The 22452-nt window shown below is 43.3% G+C and overlaps 1 protein-coding gene across 1 annotated transcript in view; it reads right to left on the reverse strand.

Moving 5' to 3' along the window:
* Positions 1-22452, reverse strand: part of LOC120846705 (4-coumarate--CoA ligase 1-like) — an 89419-nt gene that overhangs the window by 27180 nt on the left and 39787 nt on the right. The window contains exons 5-6 of the mRNA XM_040218558.3: positions 12489-12657; positions 904-1176 (exon numbers count right to left, since the gene is read on the reverse strand). Of these exons, the coding sequence (XP_040074492.1) occupies positions 904-1176; positions 12489-12657 (442 nt within the window). The remainder of the gene's footprint in view (positions 1-903; positions 1177-12488; positions 12658-22452) is intronic.

A 22452-nucleotide genomic window follows, 5' to 3' on the forward strand; every position in this document is an offset into this window, starting at 1 on the left:
ATGGGACTGACGCGAAAAATCCATCAGCTTTACTCCGCTCCTTTAGGATCGGAGAATTTTGGTGCCGTTGGCTAGCTTTTCGCGTGGTTTCATGGCTGGGCGCTGGCCTCACTTGGAGAAAGGATTTAAGGTATCGCTTGCCCCGGTTTCAAAGCTGATAACGTCAGCTCGATCCACAAAACAGTTAATGCATATTCGCAATAAAAAAAAAACGCTCAGTTTGGACACGTTTTTATACATCGGTTTCTTATGGGAGCGCATATTTGCGCCCGTGGTCCTGCTCCCCGGTGGTCGCGGCTCGAAGCCACCACCTCGCATCCCTCGTAGGATGGAGGGAAGTGAGGCGCACGTGAGTCGCGCGTCTCGGCCATTGAGGAGCAGGACCGCGGGCGCAGAGATGTGCTCCGATGGGAAACAGAAACCTATATAGAAATGCGTCCTAATTGTGCGTTCTTACGGGATGCCGTAAAATGTTGCCCTTTCCCCTTGTCTTTCCAAAATTACTTGATCTAGCGCTTTTCGATGATGCTTAGCAAGTCTCTCAGTGCAACCGTTTGATAATTCTTTTTATAAATTAAAACATAAATTCGTATATTTTAGTTAATTATCCTCCTAATAATTATGTTTGAGCAATCCTTGACGTACGCCAGGGCTGGTAGTTTGTTCCTGCAGAGATCTACTTATCATTTTGAACTGCACATTTTTAGGGATTTTTAAAAGCTTTTAAAAAAACTTCCTATTAATTAGTCGTCATATATCCATAAAATAATTCGTTTCGGCTTAAAAATCTGTTCCTTGCCACTCTGATGCAATACATAATAAAAGAAAGACTACAACGTTAGGGCAGATTTGTAAACTGACCAAAATAGAAAACGCGTACAATGTCATGAATTTCAGGCCTACCTTGATTTTGATACCGGCCGCAGGAAATCCACCATTGTTGAAGGTAAGTTGTCCTACAAGTGAGATGCTCACCAAACCGGACGTTTCTGTCGAACCGTAGCAATTGTAAAGTGATTCCACGTTGAAGATTTCACGAATGTCCCGTAGTAGCGAAATAGGCGTCATTGAACCACCCATCAGGATTCGTTTTATAGGAGGTACACAATACTTGTTTTTTCTGATTTCGTTAACAATATCCTGCATCCATCCAGAGACGCCAAGTAGCAGAGTTACCTGCGAGATAAAAAAAATTGCCACATAATATTGTGCCTTTTGCATACAGCGTCCAAAATGAATGTCGATTTCCTGTCCCGAAATAAAATTACTGTTTTCCAGAAGTATTGTTTTTTATTTATTTTATTATTGTGAGCTAATATAGCACTACATTACTTTGCTGTAGCTTGACAGATGCATGAGAGTCTATTTCGTGGGTTCTAGGTCTAAGGGACGAATATCCTCACTGGGGGCGCCTACATTTTAGGTGTTCGGTGCTTCGTGAGTGGTGCCGCCACAGACCCCTAGCCTCCACTCCTAGTGCATTCAACTGTGTCGGAAAGGTCAAGGGAAGAAACCGCGAACGGTTGCGGTCGTGGTCTTGGTCAAGCACCGGACGATGGATATCATTACCCGGGACCTTGCGCGGGTATGGTGGGTGAGCAAGCCGATCGGACGATTCCCACCTGGGTTCCTCCAAAACCTTCTACCAAGTCACAAAAACCTGGATAGAAACGACCTCCAACAAGACAATAAATTAACCAAAAACAAGACTGTGGACAACAATGCACATCTTTTCATCGTGCAGCGCTCTCCTCGTGGCACTCCTCTGGGAAAGGTGTCACCCATCTACGTTCGCAAAACTCTTTCACGCATCCTAACGAAAACGGTGAAAAAGCTTCGTTTTGAAGGCCTTGTCGAAAGCGAAAACCTTATAGGTGCTAAAGCCTTTCGCGAAACAATTGCACTTGGATCGATCACAGTACAAGCAACACCACACCGGTCGGTAAACACCTCTCGTGGTGCCATCGGAAGCAAGGACATGTCCGATGCAACTGAAGCGGAGCCGCTCGACGAACTGAAGGGCCAAGGAGTCATGGAAGTTCGGACAATAACTATGAGAAAATGGCTCTATTACGAACACTGACATATAGGTATTGACATTAAACGAACCCAAACTGCCTGACACGCTAAAAATCGGATATCTTCACTGTAAAGTGAAGGTGTACATCCAAAACCCTTTCAAGTACCGCTCCCAGCGGCACGGTCCCTCCACCGCCTCCTGCAGAGGTAAACCGACCTGCCCAAAATGTTGTCAAGGGGCCCACATCAAGGAAGAACCCTGTCCAAAACCAGAGAAGTGCGTGAACTGTAACGGCCCCCATTTCGATCACTAAAAGACCTTTAAAAAGTGGCTGCAAGAAGACAAAAAAAAATCCCTTATCTTGAACGGAGTCCGTACCCAGCTGCCACAGCGCCGGTCACATCTTTGATGATGGATAAGACGTAGTCAAAGGCACCATCCATTGAAAAGAAGAGAGGCAGCACATTAAAAAAAAATGAGGAAACTCGGATGTGCACATGTTAGAAGACCCGCGAAATCTAACATTATAGGCAGTTCTTTCCAAAACGTCGCAAATGCTCCAGCTGCTAAGAGTGTTCACAAAAAAAATGTTACCAACATTGGAAAACATAGTGAAACAAACACACATAACCAGGGAAAAAACCTAAAGATAGATTCAACACAGAGAATGATTAACGCCACGCCGCGTTGTTCGACTCAGATAGCATCAAAATCGGCCACACCAGACATGGAAGCAGACGACAGTCAGTGGAAATCCCCAAGAAAATATCACAAAGGTAAATGTTTACCCCCAACTTGATAAGTGACCATCGCATAATAAATTACTGAAGGACAGCTTTTTTCCTGTGGAATGCAAGGTGTCTCCGGCCAATATTGAGGACCTAGAAGAACTGTGCGTGAAACAACACTCCAATTTTGTTTTAATAAGAAAGCTTGCTCAAGGACCTACCTGCTCTCCCTTACTGTTGAACTTCGAGTAGTAGCCGTTAGAGTCCAAATATCTTGTTTGATCTCATTACGTAGCATTTACATTGCTCCCAACTATTCATTAAAAAACCAAACTCTAGACTCCATGTCAAAGGAACTTCCTGCCCTCTACATCATCTTATTCGATTTAATGCTCAGCCCCAACGTTGGGAAAGCTCAAGAAATGATGCTCGTAGTGACATTATATTTTACACACTTTTGTATAATCCTATTTCACTTCTCAACAGTGGGAAAATGACACACCTATGTGAAACACACGAATTACTCTTAGCGATAAACCTCAGCATCTGCTCGGCTTCACTCCAAACAAATTTTCGTTGAAAGAGGGAAAGCTCTCCCGTTGGGAGCATTCACTTCCGCATTGTGATAGAAACTGTCACCCCAACTCTCTGCATACTTATATGTGCCCCATGTTGGTTAATAGAAAAGGCAAGCTGGCCGAAATCTTGCTTGTATACTAGGTGATGTACTTCCCAGTTTGAGTGGAAAAGATGCCACGGGTGAACGGACTAAGCTAATCTTCACATTTTGCGAAAGCCTTGAAGGCAGTGAAGAATGAGCAGAAGCTCGAAAATAAAAAAAAGATATAAGTCGTAGAGTTACTTTAAATCGCAACCTACAACAACAAAGCTAGTATCGTTGAAGAAAGCAAAACACGCCTAATAAGAATTACTAAAGAAACAAAAGGAATCTCTTGAAACGAATTGAGATCAAGTCCCTTAACGTAGTAACTAAAGCTGCTCTTGTACGGAACAAGATGCAAAAACTACGACGTAGAAACACGACTTTCGCTATCTACGCATTGAAAGGAAATGGTAGGGAGATATCAGACCTGAAAGAACAGGCAGAAGTATTAGGAGCAACATGGTTAAAAAACAATTTAAGCCATAGGAACTGCACTGCGCAATTTTTAAATTGTAGGAATCAGTAAAAATAAAAAAGATAACACTCCAAATATGTCCTAGAGATTGTTGTAACCGTATCTTTACCCACACAAATCTTGAGCACGTTTTGAAGGACAATAAGAAAACGCAGCCGGTTGGACCCGATGACATTCATTACCTCATGACTTACTACTGATCAACCAAATTCGAACATGCAGTCTTGAGTTTCTTCAGCTGGCTGTGGCTTAGTGGAGATTTTCCACGCTCTTGAACGAAAGGTATTGGACTCAAGATCGACCTAGAGGTGGCGCTACTGTCGCGCTATTATCATTATCAAAGCGGGGATAGAAGCATGGCCGCCCCATAGGCTCTCCAGGTTCGCGAGCGAGACGGCGTAGATTCTTGCGTTTAATTTGTCGCATAATATCAGTGGGAAAACAATTTTAGCGGAAAATGGTGCGGTGCTGTTTGGTGCTTCAGTGAAGGTCGAATCGTGTTTCTAGCGTACGGCCTAAATTTAAATAATCGCTTGGGTGGATCCGTCGTCTGCTCTAGGCAGACGTTGGGAAGCATGGACCACCACGATGGATGCCTGTCTCCGGGTGAACTGCACTATTTATGTTAAATACTTGTTTCTTTTAAAATAGATGTATCGGTTCACCAGCGTGGGAATTCAATAAAACAATTAATTCCAGGTCGGATAACATAACACTGGTACAGTGGGCTTTGAAATCGCAAGTCCAGTGCATTTTTTATTTGTTAGCTTTTGCAGTGATGTAAATATTTAGCATGAGGAAACGTCAGTGCTGTTATGGGAATTACCGTGCTATTGAGTTCCTCTACAGCCAATGTTTCCCTTTACGGTTCCACGGTGTGAGTACGTTTTTCGGAGCTTGAACATCTCTACTACGTTGCGATGAGGAGAGAGTGGCTATTCTAGTGACGATCCGCAAACTACACGTTGGCACGACAACTCAAACAAGTGAAACAAACTGATTTATGATATCTGCCGCGGGTGTAATAAACTAGTGTGACCGAGCAACGAAGCAGCGTTCGTGTTATTAAATGCCCTTCTCGGTAGGGTGGATTCGCCCGCTTCAATATTTCTGGTAAAGGCCGCATATATCAAGAGGCTAATAGTATAAATTTCTGACTAAATAATCTGCTTTTCTAACACAATAGACTCTGCATCTTTAACAAACGACCCACACCACGACACAGGCAGCATCGGTCGCAGCGACACTCTTTTATGGAAGAGGGCTAGCGACTCTCACGTGACTTTCCGCCACTCTCCGCCTTCTGCTAACGCATATCGAGACTGGGCAGTTCAACGATTAACCTGCAGATTAATCAAGTTATAATTTAATTACGCTTTTTTTTCTTCCATTTAACCGGAATCTTGTGCTGATGAAAGTCCGCAAAAAGTAAAGAAAAAGTTTTGCTTTCATATTTTTAACGTGTTACTTTCTTTTGTCACACAGGCTTGCGCGGAAACCGATTCAGCGTGCTTGTGATTGTCACAGCGGGCATTTATGCCGTTCATAAAATAAGTTTTAAATTACTTAATTTTAAAAGGCCTCTCGTGTTCATATTTTTGTAGTCGTCACAACGTGAAGTTTAAAATGGGAATGGAATATGCCATTCCCATTTTGCCATTCCCAAGTGTAGTTTTGACGCCTTAATGCAATATGACCGGCGGAAAATCAACCAACAGATTTATCGATTGATTCGTTTATTAAAAGGTAGCGATCAGTCGGGTTAATTTTTTAATTAAGCAACAGCTCCAATCAACATTCAGTGTTTTAAGAAAACTATCGCTTATGCGAGACAAGAAAAATACGTCGGACGAGCGGTTGAATACAAGCCAACACACTAAGATTATGAAAGCTTCGATCCAACTTAATAATAATCGCTTTGCTGAATTTCTACGCATCTGGAACGATACAACGCAACCTTTAGTAAAGAGAAACGACAATAAAAACATCAAACATTTATTAAGGAGGGTCAAGCTCAGCTGGAAACGGGATTGCGTCGTAGAGATCCATGCTTCTGAACGTGCGCCCGTAGCAGACGACGCAAGGCGGTATCTCCGCTTTCGCTTGTTTTCCATTTCGGCCGCACGGTGGCGACACGGTTCGATCTCGAGGTGAACAGCGGTACGCAGGCTTGGACAAGATACTCACTAAAAGTATTTAAATTAAGTTACTGAGTACCACGAGAAATAGTAAGTGAGTAGAGTACTAAAGACTCAAATTTGTGAAGTAACTGAGTAAAGTACAAAGTATTCCGCAAAAGTAACTCGTTACTTTCAAGATACTCCCGAGTTACAATTTTTTCTGCAATTCATTGTCAAGCACAACCGGTCAGAAAAAATTATTCCTCCCAGCTACTATGGAATCTCCTGGAAATCTCTTAGGCTCGCTTCAGACGGAGCAATTTCACCCAGCAATTTGACGTCGCAACACCAGCAACACCGGCCGCCCGCGTTCACACGCACCAACCGAATTGCTCCGACTTGCCATCATCATCATTAACTTTGATTCTTCTTTCACTATTTAGACGCCCAGATACGCGCTCAAAACGCGTTCTTATATCTTTGAACGGCGTTGAGAATACTAACTCATTTTTCTGAAACTGTTTATTTCCGAAAACGATCCATTCCAAAACAAAACTAAGTCTTTAGCTGTCATCATCACCACCTCAGGGGTGTCACGTGAAATTATCGCGTCTCTGACTGGCTGCAGCCGCTTCAACCGTCTTCGAATTGCTCCGAGTTGCTCGCTTGTTGGAGCCGGACCCGATCTCAGCAATTCGCGTCGATCTAGGGAAAGCTAGGGAACAACCCGCCAGCAACCTCAAAATTGCTGGAAAAGTTGCCCCGTCTGAAGCGGGCCTTAGCTAGACTTTGGCTGCCACTCAGGCTTCTATGAGGTCCCAAGTAACTACGAATGAAACAAAAATCAAAACGTCATTCAATCAACCTTTATTCACTTGCGAAAATGATAATCAAATCGACATTACCAAAAAGCTTCGTTCCCTTGGAGGAACAGCTGCGTTTCAAAATTTGTGTCCGATGGTCTGCCCCTGTTTTTTTTAAATACATGTCTGCCGATGCTGAATAGCCGTTCGGCGGTCATTCGTGCTACCGAAGACAATGCTGCGCACGCTGCGAGCGATGGGCCGCTGGATTGCAGCCGAGTAGTCCCGTCTTACGAGTGATGTGTGCGAAAAGAGCCTAGTAAAACGAACGAGCAGTGTGTGCGACTGCGTGCGGATGCAAAGGCATTTCTGAAGCTGGAAGGCTTTCTTTTATATGCTTTCACTCCATAACATAAAAAGATAAACTCAGGTTTACTGTCGACCCTTACCAGACACTTGTCGAATCCATCCTCTCTCCGACACAAGCGCCGTCCCTTTCGCTTGTAGCCTTGTACACATCTTACGCTTTCACCCGAATGCCCGTCTGCTTTGGAATCTCTGTTGTTCTTGGACTAGGCCACAAACAAATTGTAAAAAAAATCTGCTATGACGTTTTGCCCAGTTAGAAGACACGACACGCGTCCGCTCGGCTTGAGGCTGCGACACCTGCTTCTCCGTGTCACCTCTTTCAGCAGAAGCATGGAAGTGCACTGTATTACCTGGCACGAAATATATCTGCAATGGCATTGCGCCTAGCCAATTTAGCTGGAGTTCAATATTTCCCAAGCTTCCCGCCTCTAAAAGAATACAAAATAGAAAGCAACTTAAAGTAACTTTAAAATGAGTACCAGTTACTTAAAAGAAGTATTTAAGTTAGAGTGCAAAATACTAACGTTCGAAAGTGTTTGCAAGATACCAAGTTACTCACAAAAGTACTTAAGATACAGCAACTTGAGTAGAGTATTTAAGTTACTTACAAGTTTCGCTGTAGCTATATCTAATACGGGCGAGGACCCCACAAATCTGAAGAATAATCGTCCCATCGCCTTAACGTTTGAGTAGGGTTCTTGAGAGGATGATTAGCAACAGGATTATGTGGTTTCTAGAGAGTAACAGCATATTGTTACCGGCAAAGTGCGGTTTTCGCAAGATTCATTGCACCAGAGACCGCCTCATGCGCCTTGAAATCTGGATACAGAATGCCTTTGCACATGAACAGTAATTGGCTACCGTATTTCTTGACCTCGAAAAAGCATACGACATTACATGGCGTCATGATATCCTGACGACTTAATAAGATGTGAAGTTTGGCGAAACATGCCCGTGTTATCAAAGAATTTGTTTAGAGGGGAGTACTTTTCAAGTTTGAACGGGCGGAATCATTTCATAGCCCCTTGGTCAAGAGTCTGTGATGGGTCATGAGTCTTGAGTGAAACATATTTCTTAGGGAGAACTCAGTTTCTCAGCAACTTCCGAAGGCTCTTTTGCATTGTGTATATGTTGACGATCTCCAAATATCATACCAAAGAAGCAACCTAACTCTTGTTGGGTGACAGCTACAAATAGAAATTCTAAGCTAGAGAACTGGTGCAACAAGAACGGCTTCATGTTTTCCACCGAAAAAACGGCAGCTGAGCACTTCACTCGTCCACGAGAAGTGCACCTAACTCCTGAACTTCGAATTTACGGTAAAAATTGCCCGTCCGCAGTAGTCATACATTTCTAAGAATATTTGATAAAAAAGCTGACCTTCGAACCTCGTATATCAGATCTTCGCAACAGGTGCCAAAACTAACGAATATCCTAAAACGCTTGGGTGAGTCCTCGTGGGGCCCTACGACTAGTACACTTCGTCGAATCTGCTGGTTATTCATCCGCTCCAAGCTCGATTACGGAAGCATTGTGTAGAATTCTGTGCGAATATCGGTGACTAATAAACTTGATCCAGTGGTCCACGAACGCCTTCTCATTTGCACAGGTGCCTTTCGAAGAACCTCTTTTAAAAGCATATACGACATAGCTAATGAACTTTTTTTTCTTAAATGTCGAAAAAGGCTGTTACTTTTGTACGTGATCAGAATGGCCATTCTTTTACAGAGAACAATGGTCACAACGATGCATTTGATTCCAGGTCAGTACAATCATTCGGCAAAAAACCTTCACTCGTGCCTCCATCAATCATTAGGGCGCGCCATCTGCTAAAATACCGTGACACACGACAAAATAATGACGTTCCGGCTCCCAGTGAAATCCTAGCATGAGAGAGGTTGCGCGCTTGCTACTGAAACCGTGACCAAGAATTTTAAACTATCCATTTTTGTTCTAGTCGTTACTGCAGAAGCTCTGGCAATATACAAAGCAGCCAAATATATAAAGTATTGCTGATGGCGGTACTTAGTCATTTTATGTGCTTCAAACAACGTTCTGCAAGCATTAACAAACAAAAGCAGGTCCGTCCAACCTCTGGTTGGGAAGATCAAAATGCATCTTATGCATTACAAACACGTAAAAGACACGTCAAGTTTTGGTGGGTTCCACGCCGCGTCCAGATACCTGAAAATGAGAAAGCTGAGGAAGCTGCTCGAAATGTTCATGAGCTTTTCCTTAAAACATTGTCAGTTCCGCTTACAGACGTCAAATACCTATTCAATAAGCATTTACAAGGGAAGAGAACCAGGCGTTAGAGCCAACAGGCTAACGGTGAGCTCTATGCTCTTAAGCCCCAAATATTCCTTTGGCCTATGACACAACATCTGACACGACGACAAAATGTTGTCCTGAGGCGCCTGATGATCGGCCAAACTCGGCTTACACATGGGTACTTGGTGGAGGGAGAAAATCTACCACGACGTGCTACATGCCAACGGCCTCTTACGATGACCCGTCTGAACCTCTGCAAGAAGTATTCGAGCAGTGCCCAGTCTTTAAGAACTCTACACCTGCAACAAATTTCGTTTCATCCTGTCTAGTTTTCGCAGGCAACTCACTTTTTTCTCAGAAGGAACTCTTTACATCCATGGAAAGAAAAGGCCTGTTATCACTTACCTAAAACCAATCAAGTGTGCTACATCTGCTCGACACTTTTTTAGAAACTCGTACTTCTTAGCCTAGATTTCTAAACTGCCCTCTCCAGGATTTCATCATACATACAGATTCAATAGCCTTGAACTGGCGCTTTTTGGCCGTCGCAGGCCTGGCGCCAAAAATACAGACATCATCTATCAATTTACGAATATTACTTATATGTCGAATTCCGGAACGTAAAACAATATTACGTCACGATTAGATTGTTACCCAGGGCGCCTTTATGCCTTTAGGCACCAATGTCGTTGGCTTCAACAGATGTGATCCTACCAAGGTGCGACGATCACATCTGTGGAAACGGTGTCACCAATTGATGCTTGAAAAAACATTACCGACAACGTGGCAGCTGCTTGCTTTTTATCTGCTAAGGTTAGGGAAGGCTTACAGTTTCAGATGTAAACACGGATAAACGAATCTTAGTAACGAATGCAGAATTCGGATTGTTTCATCACCTTCTCTGGTCAATGTAACGACAACGTGTGCGAACGCGCTGTAAAAATCTATTGAAGTGTTATTTCTCTTTGTGTTGTAGTAATACGAATTGACGAGCAATGTAAAAATTCATATTTTTTTTTAAATTACAGGCAAATCAGGTTTGTTTTATTTAAATCAGACTTGGTTGATTTAAGGTGGTTTTTTATGTTTAAATTTGCATCAGCTAAAATATTTTTCTCCACAGATGCGCTCCTAAAATCGGTGTTTTGTATAAAAATTTCTTGCTTGAACATTCCCTTTACACACGAAATAAGTGTCCTTGGAAAGTAGGAAACGATAAAGAGGTGCTAAATAGAAAAATATATTTTGAGGATTTATTTGGGGGAACATTTTTATTAGGACTCACCCCAGTCAAATCAGTCAGATTTAAGGCACCGACCTTAAATAATATTTTAAATCACGATTTGAATCACTTTGATTTTTATTGTTAAGTTGTGTTGAGAAAACGTCTTTATCATCATGGTCACAATCACGAGTATTATTTGGAAAATGGCTTTTAGGACTATTTTACTTCAAGTAACACCTTTGTCCTAGATAAAAAATAAATATTATTATGAACATTGTTAATCTTAAGAAAAAACTATATACAAAGTAACCGCAAAAAAAGAAAGAATCAAAGTAAAAAAGAGAACGACAGCGTTGATTTTCGCGCCCGACCATTCACACTTTAGTAAGAAAACTTTGGCTTTGAGATATAAGTGAAGTTGTATATTGCTATCTGGTACTCAGATATTTTTCGGGGAACAGATCTGGCCCGGCTTTCTAGAAACAGTGTTTCAGCTGAGACTGGGGAGAAGAAATCATTCTTAAAGCCAGCGATCGAGATGAGCGGGACTCACACCGCTTCTCAAGACGATCGCGCGCTTTAGCCTTTACAGTGCTTTCTTTCACCCTGTGTGCGCTGAGATGTCTTTCTAGTAAGCTAGGCCTGGGAAGTTCATTGCGTAGCACGTGTTAGTTTTGTTTATTATACGAAACTGTGATGAACAAGAATTGTATTTGCATCGAATCTGTTATTCCTTGAGTTTGACGAGCTGACGTTTTAAAATCTGAGCGTGAGTTCCGTCATTCTTGAAAAGAAGCGGCCAGCTTCACCTCGGTTATTTTAACAATGCCCAGGATCTGAAATCTTCAGCGTGTCAGTTATTAAATTTGGGTCGTTGTTATCAGCGCTATATAAGCGATTAATAGCTAGCCTTAGTGGTAAAGCTACAGGTATTTCTAAAAAATACCACGGTGCACTATATAAAAAAGGTGCCTGACATCAAGTTCTCTTTGGACTTTGTGAGAAAATAACAACCTAGCTTGACTTACTGTGCAAATTAAATACTTTGTTAGAAGAATTAGTTCTAGTTCCATAAGTCAAGCTGTTTGGTTTGTTTGTTAAGCTCAGCTACTGACAAAAGGGTGTCCTACAACAAAATATCGCTGAAAAAAAAACGTTTACGATTTCAACACGAGATAAAATAACGCTCCTTTGATTATGACCAGTTGGTGGTCGTTAAACAAAGTAGGAACATATTGAACACATAAAAGCAAACTAGTTGTACAGGCTACGCAAAAAATGGTAAAGTGTTATTTGTTTGTGTTTTTTTTTCCTAGGTGGATGTGACAGTAGATTGCGCTTGTTTTGTCAAAGACCGTTTAGGTAGGTCTATAATAACAAAATGCATCTGGGAAATGCTGCCTGAAGGTAAAGACTACATAAACAATGTATAAAAAAAACTCACATAAACCGGGAGTTTGGTTGCACTATGAATACGTTCTTACAAATGCGCTCGCTTATTCCAACACCCACTCAATGCCAATGGCAAGACAGCCCGTCCCTAGAGAAGTTTTTAAAGAATACGCAAAAAAACAAAGATGATTCTGCCCTCACGGCCAGGCTTTCGAAATTTACTAGTGTAAAAATAAGCAGACATATGAATTGATCCAAGAATCTAAACCCCGCGCTCATTTTGTGGCAAAAGTGGTTTTGCGTTGAAATTTATATGGAAATGAGTCCCTGTCTGCCTCTCAATCGTAAATTTATGCGGAATGGCACGCATAACTTTTCTAAAAGACGATCGTTATTATTAATTTCACCTGACATTTCTTACCTCGTGAGTCTTGAGAGTCTCCAGGAAAGCTTTGTACGAAATCGAAGGATCAGTTATGACTGTTTTTGTTCCGAAAAGCATACAAAACATGGCCAGTACAAAACCCGACGCGTGAGCGAATGGAGTCCAGCAAATGAAAACATCCTCTTCAGTGAAAGATCTAACAGAGCTGAAATTAAAAGCAACAACAGGTAAATGTAAGTTCAAGAATCCTCGAAAGCAGCTGATTAAAAATCCAGAAACTTTGACTCTGCCAACCCGAATTTCACTTTTATGCTCATAATGCAAAATATTTTATATCGTTAGGGTTATCCGGTCGGCAGCAGAGGGCACAAGACAGAACAATACAGAAAAAGGGGATAGAGCACGGAGGAGAAAAATTATGGAGGCCAGGCCAGTACGTAACACCTTGCTCGAAATAGTTGTGCGCACCAATACCCCGTGGTGGTATTCGCCTTTTAATATAAAGCTTCTTTTAGAATAAATATTATCATAAAACGCGCATAAATAAGATAAAAAAAAAACATACGAGCAAACAATGTAGAGAAAAACGGCACCCAGTTTCTTTTGACCTGCTTAGAGCTTTAGATGTGCCGTGCTTAGCAAGAGTGCTCAAAGCCTCCCACCGGTGGCAGGGGATATCGGTAGTGGTAATCCCGGGCCGGGGTGGAAGGGGGGGGGGGGTGTTGGTGGGGTTTTTTAAAGTAATAACGTGCAAATGTCTTTAAACGCTTACACAGCGTGTCAGCATTTGGGAGCTAATCGTAACACGTAAGCCAAACGCTGCGTCAGGAACGCACCCAAATAATTCATGTAGTACCCATGGGTTTGGTTCTCAACTTTACCGCTAGGAGCGCGACGATTGGATCCACTCTCCAAAGGGGTCTCAGATCCCTCGTCCCATTCCGGGTGGATGGGGGGGGGGGGCTTAGTTCCCCCGAGGCCCCCCTGACTCTAAGGACTGAACAACACTTCGCTGCCTATGGGCGCAATGTGTTTGATTTCAAGACATAATACTTAAAAATATGGCTTCCCCCATGGCTTCCCAGAGTTATATTTTAAGCAGGGCGACATTTACAAGTAATATCACTGTATTTCAAGAACATCTAGGTAATTATAGTTCGTTTCAAACTTAGAATACAGCGGGGTACGAGATATACACTGGCGTCAACGCGTGCCTTCATCTTTGGTTTCCGTTTTCGCGAAAACGCGTGCAGATATCCGGGAAGATGATTGCCCATGCTCCCGCCAGCAGCTCTGAGAGCGTTGTGCGCTATGTATGGAACAGACTATAATCTCTATATACCATTACGCGATAGCATAAAATAAGTTAGTGCTCGATCATGTCGAACGAATTATTTGAAACATCATTAAGATACATTGCACGGAGTTTGGTACAAATATTATTTTTTATTTGTGTTCTCATAGTTCATTCAATAAAACCATCTTTATTTTTTTTTAATTTTAAACAAGACTTCTTTACGCCAAGTATATAATATACAGGGTGGGCGAGATATTTTGAAATATCATTAAGATGCATTGCACGGAGTTCGGTACAATTACTATTTTTTATTCGTGTTCTCAAAGTTCATTCAATAAAACCATCTTTAGTGGCAATGACCGACTCGATGCTGCTTCGATAATTGCTGCTTGCCCTGATCAAGCGGTTTTCGTTGATGGCCATGGCGTCTACGATGACAGTCTTGATTACTCTTGTGTTATAGGGTTGCTTGATGGTCTCTCTCTCGACGACTCCCAAGACATTGTAGTCCAGAGATTTTATATCTGGCGAGTTAGGAGGCCATACGGGCGTGGTCATGGAGGTTGTCAGCCAGTTAATGTTTGGTCGCGTGGGCCTGTGGCGTCAAGCAGAGTCACTTCAAAAATGTATGGCCTCTCCTCGGTCATATCTTCTATCCAGTGTTTTACCACAGTGTCCAGTGCCTCGATGTAGGCCTTTGAGTTCAACCTCAATCCTTGTTTAAAAACGTGCGGTGGCACGATCTGACTCTCGTTGCTCACAAGGTCAGGAACATCACAGATGGCGGAAACTTTGGCCGCATAACCGAAGGGACGGCTTTTGGCGAAAATGTCCACCCAGATGAAATGTCCATCGAAATGAAGGGCCCATCGGGTCTAAATGCCGAACGGGTCATGTGAGACGCATGTCGAAATGTTCATCTAGATGAAATGCCTAATCGGGTCGTAATGTTCATCAAGACAAAATGTCCGTGGAGACAAAATCTCCATCGAGACGAAATGTCCAATAGGGTCAAAATGTCCATCGGGTCCTCTTTTTTTTTTTTTTTAAACCGATCAAATATATTTTGAAACAGAGTTTAACGCGGAACCCAGCACAGAAAAGTGACTGAGATCTCCAAAACCACAAAGTGTGCTGGAACATAAAGTGATTTTTGAAACTTTAGTTTTACACACTCACACCCTTTTCTCGGAGTTTCACCAGTTAACTCAGTGACAAAGTGTGCTATGACGAATTCCCCCATGTGGCCGATATCCCTGCTACGAGCTCCTGTTCTCGAATTGTCTTTTAACGAATTCCTCTCCTCCTCCGTTTCGCCAAGTGTGTAGGAGCTTCAGTTTAAGGTTTATTGTAATCTGTTACGTCCGGGGACCTTATGGTGTGGTGAATTGTAAAGTTGCTTGAGGTAAAAATCTGCCATTTCTTCTGGAACTCTGATTTAAACGTTTCCGGTACAAACGTCGTAATGTAGAGCTTGGACACTTTCAGCCGAAGGTAGCGCATTAATGCTCCAAATTTCAAAATTAAGAAAGGGCTCAGAAAATTGTTGCCCATCATTTGGAGCCATGAAATATTCTCGACTTTATTATTTTTAATGCCTGTCTTCACTTATTCTTGAAATTATCTTTTCTAAATGACGAAACTTTTGCAGTAATTGTGTAGCATTTTTCGTTCAATCAAACCATAGGTACTGCCAATACTCAAGTCGTTGGGAGCAGATACAATCCTTTTTTTCTGAGCGCTGAGATAATTAAAATTTGCAGAACGTAAGTCCGGCAGTTCGATGCGAGATATTCAGAAGAAAGCACAATATCTTAATGTTGAACAAATGGTCAACAAAAACCGTGTATAGTATGAATCTTAGTTTTTTTTTTCGGTGAGTTCAATATTTGGCGAATTTCTCCAAAGAATTTCCCAGATTTAGAGTAGTATACTCCCAGGTAGCACACCAGAGGAATACCCAACTGGGGCAAAGGTCTGGCAAACGTAAGGGCCTAACTTTGGCGCAGTTAGGTTTTTGCACCATGGCACTAATCAGTGACAAAGTACGGTGCCTAACTATAGCCTCAGTTGGGCGATGCTAGTGCATGCCAAAGTTTGGCTCTTTTCTGGTACGCCAGAGGAGTGCCAAAGTTGGTGCCATACTTGAGCCATAACTGCCATAGTAAATCCTAATCTGGGGATTCGGGGCATTCCAAGGTTTGGCGTTTCTCTGGTCCGCCAGAGGAGCGCCAAAGTTGGTGCCATACTTGAGCCATAACTGCCATAGTAAATCCTAATCTGGGAATTCGGGCCATGCCAAGGTCTGGCGTTTCTCTGGTCCACCAGAGTAGCGCCAAAGTTGGTGCCATACTTCAGCCATAACTGCCAAAGCAACGTATAATTTCGGTATTTCGGACGTGCCAAAGCTTTTCTTTTCTCTGGACCGCCACAGGACTGCCAAAGTAGTGCCATACCTGAGCCATAACTGCCAGAGCAAAGCCCAATTTGTGTATTTCGGACTTGCCAAAGTTTGGCGTTGCTCTGGTCCGCCAGAGGAGCGCCAAAGTTGGTGCCATACTTGAGCCATAACTGCCATAGTAAATCCGAATCTGGGGATTCGGGGCATGCCAAGGTTTGGTGTTTCTCTGGTCCGCCAGAGTAGCACCAAAGTTGGTGCCATACTTCAGCCATAACTGCCAAAGCAACGCCTAAAATCGGTATTTGGGACGTGCCAAAGTGTGGCTTTTCTCTGGTCCGCCACAGGAATGCCAAATTAGTGCCATACCTGAGCCATAACTGCCAAAGCAATGCCCAATTTGTGTATTTCGGACTTGCCAAAGTTTGGCGTTGCTCTGGTCCGCAAGAGGAGCGCGAAAGTTGGTGTCATACTTGAGCCATAACTGCCATAGTAGATCCTAATCTGGGAATTCGGGCCATGCCAAGGTTTGGCGTTTCTCTGGTCCGCCAGAGTAGCGCCAAAGTTGGTGCCATATTTCAGCCATAACTGCAAAGCAACGCCTAATTTCGCTGTTTGGGACGTGCCAAAGTTTGGCTTTTCTCTGGTCCACCAGAGGAGCGCCAAAGTTGGTGCCATACTTGAGCCATAACTGCATAGTAAATCCTAATCTGGGGATTCAGGGCATGCCAAGGTTTGGCGTTTTTCTGGTACGCCAGAGGAGCGCCAAAGTTGGTTTCATAATTCAGCCACAACTGCCAGAGCAACGCCTAATTTGGGTATTTCGGACACGCCAAAGTTTGGCGTTTCTCAGGTACGCCACAGGAGTGCCGAAGTAGTGCCAGAATTGAGCCATAGCTACCAAAGCAACGCATAATTTCGGTATTTCGGCCACGCCGAGTTTAGCTTTTCTCTGGTCCGCCACAGTTGTGCCAAAGTAAGTGCCAGACTTAAGCCATAACTGCCAATGCAACGCCTAATTTGGGCATTTCGGACATGCCAAGTTTGGTTTTTCTTCGGTGCGCCACAGTTCTGCCAAAGTACGTGCCAGACTTGAGCCATAACTGCCGCAGTAAATTTTAATTCGGTGATTCGGGGCATGCCAAAGTTTGGCTCTTCTCTGGCTACCCACTGAAGTGCCAAAGAAGTGCCAAAAGTGGCAAGGAAAGCTGAGAGGCCTGCCCAAGTGTTGAATGTTTCTGGTGTGTCACAGAAGTGCTTTTTCACGCGTCACAGAAGATAATTAAATTAAATAAGCGTTGGCAACACGATGGTAAGGTGTCATCACCTCCGTTCCCAAGCAGCACGGCAATACTTTGCAGTGTCGTGCCAGTGCCGGTCGAAAGTCGGTTCGAATATCGCTCAGATGTACAGTTTTGCACCACCGTTTGATATCCGGCAGGTATTGCCGTACAGCTGTTTTGCCCCGGCCTAGCGTTCGCGCAATATTGTGCGAATACTCTACGATGCGTCTGCTCCGTATTGGCCGAACGTCGTGCAAGTATCCCGAAGGAAAAATCTATCAGTGTAACCCTGTTTGGCAGTCAAGGTTTTCTAGTGGACCGCTGACTGTGCCTGACTGTACGTCAAACATGTCTGATTGGCCAACAAGTTACTCTGACTGACAGTCAAACTCCAGTCAGACTCCACTTGTCGGCTTTCTGATAGTTTCCTGGTGGCAATCGGCCGCCGCGAAATGCCATCATGATGTCTTGGTGGCGATTCTGATTGTACATCGATTGGCTCTGCCTGTACGTCAAAAAGCTTTGACGTGCAGACAGACGTACGGTCAAAGGACGTAAGGTTCGTTCGGATACCACTATTTCGTCAACTCTATGAATACGAAAAATAATCTATGCACAAGAAAACGATTTCGGGACGTGAGCCCATAAAACCGCTGATGTTAGAGATATGACACGCAGCCGACCGACAACCTTGATCAGAAGCCCGCCGAAACGCCGAAAACGCCACTTCGCTTCGCCCATAGAGGCTTCGCCAAGCTTTCATGAACGATCGCTCTCGACTCGTTTTGTTTGCCCGCTTGCTCCAACCTGTCGATCCTGCCCGGGCTCTACAATGTCTTATGTTTTAGTAGAATTTCTACTCGATAAGACCCAGCCTGTTGTGAGTTCCGACGATGTAAGGGACTTTAGCGGTGTAGTTGAAGACGATAAGGCGTACCAGGTCTACTGGGCCGGAGACGCGCGAACAAAAGGATCGTTCTAGGTCGCGAAAGTACTCTACATGGCAGGTGAGTTGAACTGAAGTACGGCGAGTGATGTACGAGTGCTTTGCATAACATGCTGAAGTCTTAACTGCATTTGCAACCGAAGCATCTCGTATAAAAAGAATGGTGAAATCGAGTTTTCTAAGCAATGGCTTAGCATGCGGGTTGAGGTGTCAGATTTGTGCGCAAGTGGTCGTGGGTTCGATCAGCGGTGGTCGTGATTTTTTTTTCCTTTTTTTTTTCTCGAACGTTTTGTTTTATCGAAGCAATTGGCGATATTTATGAGTGCGTATAGCTTTACTCTTATATAAATGCTGCCCTTGTTGATGAAAATCCCTTGGCAGTGGCAGTCAGACGTCATCTGATGGACCATCAGATGACGTCTGATGGTCCATCACGTTCCACCAAGGCTGCTGACTGGCAGTCAGTGTCCCAAATTACGTACCTTGATGGAATTTTCAATAGGGATGTGTACGTTGCATATCATTTGTTGCATATCCAATCTCATATACGGACAAACAAACTTTTTTGATCGGTCCCAGAAGTTGATTAGACCACTATTATTACAGACAGTGTATTCGCGACATATTTACAAAGGTCACACTGCTCTGTAAAACAACAAGCAAATTATAAAATAGAATTGACACTGTCCTCATGCCAAGCAAACCTCATCACACGAAAAACCGCGGAGATCGAGAGAGGAAAGCAGGACTACTATCAGAAGCATGCTTGCAGTGTACTTACTAATAAAATAGCGATGTCATGTAATCCTTTATAGCTCCATAATCCAACTCAGGCACTCCACAAACACACTCGCGAAAGAAGGTTGCGCACATTCAACGGACGTCTCGTCGTCGGCGAAGAGCAGTTTTTGTCGAAGCGTGTCCAACAAACACATCACAAGAATTTCACGAACTCCGGTGAAAAAAATGTCTGTTACCGAAAAATTGGCATGGACGTATTCGGACCGTTTACGACGAAAAAGCACGGCCGCGTCTGCAACGCACGAAAGTACCAGAAAACTGAAGAGCGCAGTTCAAAATCCTGATCTACGTGGCCCGCCTATTTCTATAACTGGGCAAACGGCGAAAACAGCCCCAGAGATTCTATCAGCGTGACAAAGAAAGTCACGTGACAAATTTTCGTCCAAACTTTTTTGTCCTACGCGTCCTACGTAGAGAGGTCACGCCGGGTCACGCGTTTTGCTCCACCCTTTTGATTTGCTCAAAGCGGCTGTCGCGCTCGCGCTGACAGCCACAGGAAGACACAAAAGCACGTGGGAAGGATTTGCAAAACGCGAAGTCGAAGGGGCATCAACAACGCATAGAAGGAAAGACCACTTCTGCCGGTGACCTTGTCGCCTTGCCTGTACTTCGTTTCAGCTTAGGTCCGAGCGCGGCCGATATTAAGAGCCGAAGGGCCAATCAAACAGCCAAAGAGGGACAACGCCATCTCTGCAGTTGATAGGACCAGCCGGTATTCGCCGTCTCTCTGTGCGTGCGTGCTCCTCCGCCGGCTACCCTTAGCGAAAAGTCGTTCAAAATCAGTACACTCGAAATGTACTGAAGTATACTAAAAGTATACTTTCAGTGCGGTCTTTGTACTGATTGTATACTTTAAGTGTATTTAAAGTATACTTCCAGTAAAAATGGCGGTAGACTGAAAGTATACTCCTCCGTACAAAACTAGTACATGTAGTAGAATCGTAGTGCCCGCGGTAAAAAGTAGTTCAAAATCAGTATACCGAAAGTGCACTTGAGTATACTAAAGGTCTACTTTCAGTTCTTGAAGTCGGTGTACTCAAATTATAATAACCGGTATATATATATATATATATATATATATATATATATATATATATATATATATAACTATTCACTCTCCACTTTGCCCGCCCCTGCCGCGCGTAGTTCTTGAATCGAGGGAAAAAGTGCGAAATTTGATAAATATCTTAAAGCCCCTTGCTGTTTCGTGAATAGTTTTGATTGTGTTAGGCTCCAATAACGACTGCCTCTAAATCTGCAATAATAAAAAAAGTAAATTTACGGATTTGAATTACTTAAAAAAAATGTTGCCACGGTTATTCACCCATGTAATGTCCGCCGAGTCGCACGACACACATGAAGAGTGCATCAACATGACATGAGCCTCCAATTTTCCTGAAACCAGTTGATTAAAAAATATCACCGGGTATAGCTGACATAATGTGACAAAGGGATGCTTCATTTCTCATTTCACTGCAGACCACGTGGTCCAAAAGTTCCCCGGGGAAACGACCGGCACTGTCAGAGCATACTTACATCGCAAATGCAACATGGACTTTCACCTAAAAAAAAGCACAAATAGAAAAATTAGCTACATTGAACGCCACGGAAAGTAGCCTTATCTAACTTGTCCATAATTATTTTAGCTAGTCATTTCTACTATATTTATCAATTGAACAGTCTACTTTTATTGTAAAGATAGCTTTTATTTTCCCTGAGCTGTATTTGTTACCTTTATTGAAGAATAAAAGTTTACTGTAAAAAAACTGTTAGCACTCTTCGGAAGCTGGGCGATCGAGGGCAATCGCACCAAGTGTTTAATGCTGCTGATGAAAAAGCATTCACATGACTTTGTTTTCAAAGTGCACCGCTACTTGCGTGCTGCCTCATAGGCTAGTAGACAAATTGCGTTTGCGGGATAATCCGGTGTTTTTGTATTGCAGGTCTCAGCGTACTATACGCTGTTTCAGATATCTGCATCCACAGCAATCAAAAGGACAGCAATCAAAAGGACAGGAGGCAAGCGAAACCACGGCTAATAATGGGGACACAAGATGCTCCACCTTGCAAGGTCGCATGCAGCGCAAATCAACCTCCGAACCGCGTAAGCGAAGTGATGTTATGAATGGAAGCTCGCTCTGAAATTGGCTGGAGAAATCGGCGCCTTTATGTAACAACCTCAAGGCTTTTACCGAAAGTGTTTCGTGATGTAAATGTATCTTGCAAAACTCTAAGACATCTCAATTCACGTGAAAATTGATTCACAATTGCAACAACGAACAACACCGTCGATCGAGATTTCCACACTGTAAAAAATCGACGTAAATTTAACGTGTCTTTCCCTCGTCAAAAAAGACGGGCACGCTCATTGTTTCAAAACACGAGGTTGCCCTCATTATTTATGTGCCGCGAGAGCCGATCCTTCTAGAAAAGCCGAAATACCAGCGGTGCAAGCATGGGAGAAATTGGAGAAATTGCTTGAGATAGTTTCGGTTTTACACTGAAAATGAAAACCGAAAGTTTAGATAAAACCTAAGATAGACTAAACATTTTGTTAATTTTTTACGAATATAATAAAGTGACATTATTATTATTAATACATTGATTTGCTTAGTTTTGTCTTCAAAAAAAGAAAAAAAAAGGAACAAAAAGAAGAGACTTTCGAAAACTGCGCAAGACCATCGCTATTGCAATCAGCTTCCATTCGGCCGCCGTTGGAATTCCGGAGGGTTCGAGCATCGCTTCCTTTTTACGTTTTAGCCGTTTTTGCGGATATTTTAGATATCCTACGTACGAATACCGTGTTTAATAATAGCAAGCGATTACTGAGAGCTGTGAGACACAGCGTCGCAAGTGGCGGACAGTCATGGCCGACTGGTGCAAGCGAAGGTGAGGAAGTTTCTTTTGTTTCTGCGAAGTGCGCCGCTGTTTCAAACTTTGTCTTGTACCGTGTGCTTGCTAAGCTATGCTTGACTCTCACTATGCTCTACCCGGTTTTATTTCGTTATTTGAGAAGAGTGTATCTTCAAAATGTATGGCTCTGTCCGCAGAGTGAGAAAGATTCGCGTGCGGCGGAACCGAGGGCCAGCCGAGGGCCTGTCCTGGGCGCCGTCCCTACGACGGTCGCCCGACGACGCTTTTGCGGAGCGTTCAAGTACAGTCTGACGGCAGTTCAAGCAATCAGAGGTCATGCTAGTTCTGACGTGTGGTTCCAACAGTCTCTCGTCAACGATTTGGTTCATAAAGCGGGAGTGTGAAAAACGTTACAAGAGCGA

Source organism: Ixodes scapularis, unplaced genomic scaffold, assembly GCF_016920785.2.
Source record: "Ixodes scapularis isolate PalLabHiFi unplaced genomic scaffold, ASM1692078v2 ptg000044l_1__unscaffolded, whole genome shotgun sequence".
NCBI classification, from domain to species: domain Eukaryota; kingdom Metazoa; phylum Arthropoda; class Arachnida; order Ixodida; family Ixodidae; genus Ixodes; species Ixodes scapularis.